At 50.6% G+C, this 9,792-nt stretch overlaps 1 protein-coding gene across 1 annotated transcript in view; it reads right to left on the bottom strand.

Annotated features, from left to right (window-relative positions):
* The window catches only part of STEAP3 (STEAP family member 3, metalloreductase), an 11,390-nt gene extending 2,567 nt beyond the window's left edge, over positions 1-8,823 (bottom strand). The window contains exons 1-3 of the mRNA XM_009327114.1: positions 8,341-8,823; positions 7,364-7,891; positions 5,318-5,482 (exon numbers count right to left, since the gene is read on the bottom strand). Of these exons, the coding sequence (XP_009325389.1) occupies positions 5,318-5,482; positions 7,364-7,891; positions 8,341-8,823 (1,176 nt within the window). The remainder of the gene's footprint in view (positions 1-5,317; positions 5,483-7,363; positions 7,892-8,340) is intronic.
* Positions 8,824-9,792: the final 969 nt, after the last annotated feature.

Genomic DNA, 9,792 nt, shown 5'->3' with positions numbered 1-9,792 from the left:
TCCTTCTATCTAGCCTAAATCTACCCCCCTTTAGTTTGAAGCCATTGCCCCTTGTCCTGTCGCAACAGGCCCTGCTCAAAAGTTTGCCGCCATCTTTTTTAGAAGCCCCCTTGAAGTACTGACAGGCTGCAAGAAGGTCTCCCCGAAGCCTTCTCTTCTCTAGGCTGAACATTCCCAACTCTCTCAGCCTTTCTTCACAGGAGAGGTGTTCCATCCCCCTGATCATTTTTGTGACCCTCCTCTGGACCCGCTGCAACAGGTCTGTGTCATTTCAAAATGTACCATGTTGTTACCAACAAACTCGACCAAGGATCCTCTAACCTTCAGAGCTAACCATTTAGGCAGCTGAGAGGACTGGGCAGGGGAGGGAAGGAGAGCTCTACAACGTGCTACCAGATCCAGGTACTTTACTTTTACAGCACCTATCAGGCAGTCGTGTGGGTGTCACTGAATCCTGCCAAGATTTCGCCTGTACAACACCCTGCCAAGTTAGGGAACTTTTCTCTCTGTGTTACAGCTGAGCATTACTCAAGGTCATGCCAGGAGTCAGAAGCAGACCTGTGAACTGATCTTCAGTCCTGCGTGCATCCCTGCATCCATCCTTTCTTCCAGGGACAGCCGTCCTTCTTACCAGAAGCCACATCTGATTCCTAAGCTGAAGTGGTAACAAGCAGCAAACCCAAACAGGGTCAAGATTGGTTTCACTTGGAAAATTAAGGAGGAGTTTGCTGGAATATGCCATGATTGCAGTTGAATCTAACAGCAGGACCCGACCCATAGCTCATCTATCATTTCCCAACTCTGAGTTTCTCTCCAACAGGCAAAAAAATCCCTGGGTGGCAAAAGGTTGGAAGTACCAGCTTGAGACTCATCTGGCAGAGCACAGATGTAAAGCAGGGCAGGGGGAAAGGAGACAGAGTGAAGTTCAAGGGCAGCAGATGCTTTCTGCCCTGGGCGGAGGATGCTTGTGGAGTCAGCCTGAGCAGAGCTCTACGCATGGCAGAGATGTCAGAGCTGGAAATAATTAGTTTCTTCCTCTATAGTTTCTCTTTCAACCGCTGCTGGTACTGGGGGAGAATAGGAGTGGAAATTAGTAGGACAAAAGGTGACAAACCATCATGGGCGCTCAGTGACCCACCTTTGTGTGCGGATGGTGGGGCACATGAAAGAAAAAAGCTAATTGGCAAAAACCGCGTGGCTCAGTCGCTGGTGGCTGGAAGCAGCGCTGGCAGCTCCTCAGACAGCAGCAATGGGCTGATCCGCTCGTAACACAAACGAGGGGCTGCCTGGTGAGAGCAGGGGATGCCGGGGGGGGGGTCCCAATGCTGATGTTGGCTGAAGGACTTTTGGTCAGCAGGGCCCTATGGCTGCACCCACCAGACAAGCTGTCAGCTGGGTACAGGTTGGTCTGTAAGTGCACAAAACCCAGAAGTTTTGCTGGTCGCGGCTTGGCTCAGTATATAGAGCTCAATATATGCTCAGTATAGTACAATGCAGAGCCTGCTGAGCACCCCACGAGGGCTGATTTGCCAACGTCCTCAGCCCTGACACCGCACTGAGTTTTGAAGCTCTGCTTTCGTTTATCCTCTCAATGCAGTTTCTGGCTACGAAACTTTTTTGTTTTTTTGTTTTAAACAGTGGCAGGGGTTTCTTTTGCACTGTCACAGCATGGGGAATACGGGACCACCACCCATGTCAGGCGGTGTTAAAGCCCTCTGAAAGACAGCTGTATGAAGATGATATCTTCCTAATGCAGGCTTTGCATATATTTTCTATTCTGTATTCTCTCGTATCTCCCCCATCTCCTTGGTGTCTGCGGGGCTCCCTGTAATGCATCAGCGAAGGTCATTCAGCCGCATGTGCCTCATTTGGAAATGTCTGGGGATGCGTCCAAAGCCAACGGCCCCTTCCTGACCCAAATATGTTTCTGACTTCTGCTGCCGTCAGTCCCGTGAAGTCATTAGCTCTGTGGAAGTGGCTCTGGCTCGCACTTCAGCAACAGGAGGGTTAGAAAAGGTCTGATGACAGATTCTTTGTATCTTGCAATACATGAGCTAAGAAAGAAACCAGGTCAATTCAACCTTTGAATTCCAGGAGGACTTCTCAGGGTGGGAAGGTAAAGGCAATCATACACATTTTTACTTCTCAGCCAATTCGAGTTGATCTGTAAATCACTGGGGAACATTATAAATGTCTCCTATAAGTTGAATTACATACAAATCATTCCTGTTATCCAGTGTCTAGATCCTGTACATTTTCTGTTAATCAAAACTGGACATATAGGGAACTGTGTATCCAATTTAACTATATTTAATTGAAATTTGTATATGTGCAGGAACTACTATAAAAATTAACTGGTTTTTTTTTTTTTCTAAAACCTTTGCAACAATCCAAATGGGACTTTTGGCCCATCAGGCAACAGAAGTGTATTTTAAGAGCGTGGCAGTATCCCATGACACTGATACAGGTGCACACACTGCTGCTGGAAAATGTCAGACTTGGGAAGCTCTGGGTAAGGAGGGGACTAAAGTGGCTCCTGGATTTGTAACAAGCTCCAGCCCTCTCTCAAATGTGGCTTTTGGTAGAGCGTCTCACAAACACACTAGCCAGTTCAACTGAGATGGTGACAAATTGCTGCATTTTCTGGGAGACATCTGGCTGGGGCGGCTGCGCTCCCCATTTTCCTTATCTTTCACTTTTCCCAGGCACGGGAAGCCACGATGCCTCTGATGCACTGTAAAAGGGTCAAGTGCTAGACATCCCAAATATTTGAGAAAGCAGCCTTGTGCTTCACCCCTTGTATTTACACTGTGCCGCTGTGCATTAATTCAGGGAGGATCACATTGCACTGCATGAATGTTAACCTCTGGAGCCTGGGAGCAGTAGCTGTATCTGCTCTTAATTTCCTCAAGAAAGGTATCACCAACTTATTGAAGAGTAAATAATTTAAGAGTCCTCATTTAAAAAAAAAATAAATGGAAGCTAACGTGCTAAGAGATCTGTAACCTGCTTTTTTTACATGATATTTCCACGGTAGGGCACAATACCAGCCGCGTCTCTCCTGCATGTGATCAGCTGAGAGCTCGTGTCACACTGTCATGCTTTATCCCACACGGACAGAAATAGGTGCGAGTATCTTTCCACGAACTAAGCCAGCCAGTTCCCATGTGGGGCAGCCAAGAGCTATTTTGGAGCCGAGCATCACGTATGCGTCCTGTCCCAGCGCTGACATACCCTTAGAAACATGCGGGAAGGGGTCTCAAAGGGCAGATGCGACAGTCGTGTTACATACACTGGTAGGAGGTGGCAGCACTATCTGCCGTGACACCGTATATATTACATGATGTACCACCAGCACCCTCCAGGAGAGCTGCTGGGCTGCCTGGGGAGCCAAAGGGAAATGCAGGCTGCAAGGAGACACTTCCCTTCATTTGGGATTCCTGGTATGAGATGCCTAAGCCAGGATCAATTTATCCAACGTCCCAGAGGCTGCAGCCCTCCCCTGAGACATGGCGGCCAGAATTAATATGCTACCGTTGTCCGATCTGAGAGAGAGGTTTAAAGCCAGGTCTCCCTTCTCTCCGAGGGACAATCTCTTGGGGTCAAGCTCTCCTGGTGAGGCTCTTCTACTCAGCGTAAATAATTACTAGCTAGCCCACAGCAAGAGAGGAAAAAAGACAAACTGACTTGCTCGTCTGGTGATCAGGGCACTTGTGGGGGAAGCAGGGGAGCAGACTTCAAACTCCTGCTCTAATGAATATTGAATTATTTATATGCCACTGAAGAGCTTCAACAGGAGAGACTGGATGATACTCACCTCTGCATCCCCGAACCCTGCCCTCCTCTTTTGAAGGGTTAGGCATGATGTGCGGGAGCGGCTCTGCAGGGGAGGTGTGGGGGGGCAGGGTCCCTTGGGGAGGGCTCATGCGTGTCAGGGTGCCACGTGGGCCACTGCAGCGGGACTTGAAGCCTGGCGCACGCTAAGCAGCAGTGATGTAGGAGACACAAGTAACAAGGGATTTTAGGACTATGGGATACGACAGCGACATGGTGAGTGGAATTTGGCCTCAAATTGAGCTCTAATGTACAGGGAATACTTGAAGGTTCATTCCCTGCTATCCCCGTTAGTTAGTCCTAAGCCTGGCTCCAAGCACATCCCTGAGAGTGCTGCAGCCCCTGAGTTTGGGGTTTGTGAATGTCCCACGTGGTGAACTCAGGTCACTATGGGAATTTGGCCCTGGGGAGCTTGGACATTGCTGCAAGCGGGAAGAAGGCTCCTAAAATACTGAATGACTTTGGAGAAAGAAAAATTACCCCTGCACTCCTAATTCACCTTTTAGAATCAGACATGGGACTTTTCATTGAAACCATACCCAGTTCTCTGTGCTTCTTGAGCTCTGGCATTTTTATAGACCAGTCTAGGTCTTTTCAAACCTGTCTGTTGAATATTTGGGTGCATGCAAGCTCTGCCAAACCTGACCTTCCCCTGCACTGTCTTCCCCGGTGCTTTCCGAACCGTTGTCTTTTCAGAAGCTCACTCTCTCTGAAATGCCAGGGCAGATCTGCGTCCCACAGCCAGCTCTCTTCATGGTGGGTTACCTGCCTGCCCTCCCCAGCCTGGTGCAAACTCCCCGCAGCACCTCCGACATGTTGTGCATGACTGACATGCGACCGGCTCCAAGGGGGGTCTTGCCCACGGAGGGGAACAACCCTGAGCTCTCAAAATGACCCCAAGGCTTTCTGCCTTTCTGCCTTGTGTGACTTCAGGAGGTTTTTAGCTGTGAATGGCAGCGCTGCTCACAGCCACAGAGGGGGAAAGAAGGACTCTGCAGGGGGTGTCACGCAGGCAAAGCCCAGGCTGTTTTTTTCTCAGGATCTCTAATGCTGCTAAATGCAGGGTGAGAAAGAACTTCAGCCAAGACATTAAAGACTCCCTCCTGCAAAGCCTGCCACTAATCCTCACGTGGATGCCCATGACACATTACATTTTCCCTTCCTCCCAAGACAGCAGCACCCTCTGCAGACTGGGTGATCCCTGCGTGAGAGCAGCATGGCCCCCCTGGGACCACCACATCCCACTGCCCCGCCATGGCCGCTCGGTGTCACCTCCCGGGCGAGGGGGATCCACAGCTCTGGGGTGCGTGGGGAGGAGTGGAGTGGCAAGGTTTGCCCCTGACACCGGTGTGCAGCTTGCGGTGGCCGTGCCGGAGCAGGGACGTGCTGGGATGGCAGGTCAACCTCTGCCCTCTGTGGTCTGCGTGAGGGCCTGGCTCCGACTGCAAAATCACTCTCTGGCATCAGCAAATGTCAACTTTACCTGAATGAAACTGAATTCCCTCCAGTTGAGAGAGTTTGCGATGGATGGAAGTGAAGTGATGGCAAGTAACGACAGCAAGCCCAGGGCAATTATTCCAACAGAGATATAAATCTCCATCCTCCAGACTTCCTCCTCTACCCAGATATTCATCTTCTTCTCCACAGCCTGGCATGACAACGAAGGTTTGTTAAAACGGAGCGCTTAGAAATAGAGGAACTCAATTTTATCTGTATTAGTTTTGGTTTTGGAAGCAGGTTTCCTGGATGAAAGCTGGCTCCTATTTACACCTCCAGCGCTATTTGCCCCTGCGTTTTGGGAGGTGTGAAAATGCTCTTTTATCCTACTGCTGTTTGGCCAAGCTAGACCTGTTTTGAAGCCTGCTGGGAAGAACTGCTGAATGCTTTCAGCTCCCACAGCCCGTAACCACTGCAGCAAGCCCCAAAGTTGCATTTGGAAAGATGATTAGAACGAGAAGTCAGTTTAAGCCATGAAAACAAATACAGATGCTTGAATATGCAGTAGTCTCCTAATAACCTTCGTTTTAAGTGCATTTAGGGGGGAAATTGTTCATGCTAATGGAAGGGAAGATGGGTTTTATGCTGCATGGCAAAGAGCAACATTTAGAACCGTCCTCTTTAGCCCATTAAATGGGTTTAATTTACTAAACAAAGATGTTGCTAGAAAACAGGAGATAGAGGGGAAGTGAACACAGGATGCTTGCCCGAGATTAATGTGCAACTGTGGCAATCGAGAAGGACCTGCTCAAGGCTGGAGCCAAGCAGCTGGGGATGTTGTTTGATGGATGCTTTGAACAGGCACTGCTGCCGAAAGCAGCCATCCTGCTCCCTGCTGTCCCCACGGCCCCTTCCCTCCTCTCTGTTGGGACAAGCATTTGGAAAGACTCAGGCAAATATCCCAGCACAGAAAGCAGACTGGTTATGGGGCAATTCCTTGATCAGGTTCCTCACTCAGCTGCACAAAGCTTGTGCCATCCCAGGAGGGAGCGGGGTGGAGCAGTGAAGCCCACTGGGGCAGAAGAAGGGCAGAATCACATTTTCCCATGGCACTGCCAGGTTACAGAGCTGGCTGAATTGCCGGAAGGTAGCAATCTCATACTGGATAAACACTGCTGAGAGCCTCAATAAGGTAATAAAGTCCTTTTCCGTTTCCTTGTTCTCTTAGCCTATGACCAGTTCTTCACCATCATTTTGTTAAACTCCTGGAGGCACATTGTGATGAGGACACACCTCCTACAAAACAAACCCCATGAGTTATGACTTGGTCACTCCACCAAGCACGTGAACGTCAGTGCGAGCAAATGGGGATCTCCCAAAATCTAGAAGAGAAAAGTTGAGGGGAACTCTGCTCCCTCCACCACTGGATTTCTCCTCTCCTAGCATTTTTCCTGCCTGTGCCCTAGTCTCAGACACGCCAGGTGCTGGGCAAGGCTGGTTTCAAAGGCTTGTCTGTGCTTCTGGGGAGCAATGGCACGGGGGAGTTTGATCCTAGCCCTGGCTGTAAATGCACGGGCAACACCCTGCTAAGATGGCTGGTCCTCAGTGCGGATGGGTGCATGAGGATGTGGTATGCGATTGCCTTGTGGAAGAAGTGCTCATACTGATAACAGCTTACTCCCACTGGCCCACACATGCTTTGGAAAGTGAATGCAAAGGCCAAGATATTAAGCCTGCTACCCAACCGGTTTTAACCATCTCAGCCCATTCTCACTGCTGTCCTCCGTGGATGTCCCCTCTCTCCTGCCTCTGTGCTGCCTGCAAATGGGGCCAGCTGCCAACTGGGGCCATCCTGGCTCGGGGGTGCCTACCGCCTCTCACATCCACTCTACATCCATGGGGTGAGAGATACAGAAACCTGCTGATACAGGGAGGCTGTAGTGAAGATGTGGGATTGCTGGGGAAAGCTCACATTGGTGGCTTCATGCTTTGGAAAGTGAATGCAAAGGCCAAGATATTAAGCCTGCTACCCAACATCTGGATGTGTGTAGAAGATTACTACAGGTGCTGACCTGAAGAGTACCCACATTACCTGCTTGACGGCCGTCTCGATTAACTGGTAGCGGTGGGAGCGGCGCATGGGCAGACAGAGGCTGTACATGGTATGCAAAGCCGCACAGAAGAAGCTGAGGAGACCGATCTGCTTTCGGTGCTGGAGCCACTGGTCGAGCCAATCTGGAAAGCGCCTGTGTTTGGTGCCGTAGTAGAGCTGCGAGCAGGCTGCCAGCACCCCGGGCAGGTAGACGAGAGACAGCATGACGTACGCCACGCAAGGCAGCGTTGTGTTGACCACCTCGATGGGGATCTTGTACAACTTGTTCTTCTGCTCCCTGATGTAAGGGTGGATGACCTGCCGGATCAGGTTGTAAGTGAAGAAGCAAAGAAAGAGCCCCAGAGCCAAAAAGATGGGGATTTTCCAGGCTGGCAAGAGGCGCAGGGGAATGTTCTCGATCTCACAGGCTGACGACATGCAGCCCATGTCCACAGGGGTGAACCCCATGGCTTGAGCAATTTCTGCTACAGTGTGCTTGGCTTCTTGGTTATTTGAGCAAATCAGAACCTGCAACGAACAGAAAGATACACAGAGGGCAAAGAGTGATCAGGCTGCTGGGAACGAGTGCATCAGGAGGGATGCTGCGCTAAAGGAAGCCTACATTATTCCACTGAGCATCATGCTTCCTGGCAGGCTTTCTGCTGGGGATCTGGCTGCCAAAGACCTCTCTCCTGGACAGGTTTCTTTTCATGTGTGCACCACCATTTTGTTTTACTGGCTGTGTTTAGATAAACAATTAAATAATACTTTTCACTAAGGCAGAGGCTCCAAAGACTACAAAGCCTGAAGGAAGTGGGGGTACTGAGCAAAGAAATGCAGAAGCTATGGGGTGGTCTCTGGATGCCACAGCCAGCACTCAGACCCCTTTTCCTGGAGCCTAGGGCCATTTGCTACTGCTGCCAGACCTCCGCTGCTGAAACAGTTGCGATTTGGCCCTTGTCAGAAGAAAACAGTACCTGCTTATTTCCATCCCTGGCACCTGACTGCAGCGTCCATGCAGAAACCACGTTAAACCCCTTGACCACGGTGCAGGCTGGGAACAGGGAAGCCAAGTACTCGGCGTTGGATTCTTTGTGATGGTTGATCTCGGTGTTGTTACTAACATCGACCAGGATCTTGCCCACCAGCACATCAGCCAGGTCACAGAGGGTGGAGTAATGTTCCCTGAAAACCGCCACAAAAATGACATCCGTCTTCTTCACCGCATCAGCCTGGAAGGTGACTTCTGCTGCAGAAGGGAAGAGGCCGGCTTTGCGCTTTGGGTTGCGGCTGCCGACCACCACCTTGAACCCGGAGCACACCAGGCGGATGGCCAATGACCGTGCGAAGTCCCCGCTCCCCAGCACCCCGATGGTGCGGCCGGCCAGAGGCGTGATGCTGGGGTCACCCTCCATGCTCCGATGGCCCAGGAGGGGTTTGGCCATGTCTCCTCCGGGCATCCTGGCAGGAAAAACAAGGGGAAATGCAAGTTCATTGTGAAGCTCTTGCAGACACCCAGACCACATCCGCGGTCATGGGGAAAAATGCCACTTAGGCCACTTGAACAGAAGTGCATATGGTTTTGGTCCCAATAGCCCAGGACCCGTCTGCCAAACCTACCAGCAAGTGTGCAGTAATGTACAAGCACCATTGGAGGGGGACAAAACTACACGCTGGGTCAGAGGAGAAGGGTATTGGGAAGGTTTTCCGTGTTTGTGTGATCCAACACCTGCTGGCTGCACTCATCCGTCCTTTGCTGTTCTTCATGCTGGCATCTCATGCTGCCAGCGCAACCCTAACAGTGACCAGGACCAGCAACTCTCAGAGCCCCATGGAGCCAGCAGTCATCTTCTGAAAAGCCCAGGGCCAGGGGTCCATGGGGATCCCTGAGCCCACATCTGGGAGAGCTGGGGGGTGGCTTCTGATCTGGAGGAGCAGAGTCAAGGCAGGGAGTTTAAGCTGAAATGAAAGTGTCCTAAAAGTGGTAAACGAAGAGAGTTGCAGCCTTTGCCTGTTCCAATATTTGGGTCTGGCAAGCGCTGTTTGCTTCAGCTCTTCAATGAGTAATGAGAACTTACTTGTGACATTTAAAAAATATATTAAAACATGATGGGGATTTGCTCATGGAAGATCTTGATGAGCTTTACAAACGTTGATGAATTTTGCCCTGTAACACTCTGCTCTCCGTAACAGATTAGATATTGAGGCCACGGAGAGGTTTTAAGCAGATCAATAAATTCACGGGCAGCACACCAGCCGGCCCTGGAGGACAGATGAAACTCAGGCAAGGAACTGCCAGGCTGCTCACAGGCTGTGCCACCGGTGGCTGAAATCTGCCTCCCGGCTTAAGGAATGGCAAATTTGTCCTTAAGGAATAGCAAATTCCTTAAGGGCATATTTTGAAAGGGCTCAGGAGGTGGCCCAGGGGA

Source organism: Pygoscelis adeliae, unplaced genomic scaffold (genome assembly GCF_000699105.1).
Source record: "Pygoscelis adeliae isolate BGI_AS28 unplaced genomic scaffold, ASM69910v1 Scaffold227, whole genome shotgun sequence".
In the NCBI taxonomy this organism is placed as follows: Eukaryota; Metazoa; Chordata; class Aves; order Sphenisciformes; family Spheniscidae; genus Pygoscelis; species Pygoscelis adeliae.
The sequence above is the reverse complement of the archived record's forward strand: the minus strand, read 5'-3'. Positions and strand labels throughout refer to the sequence as shown.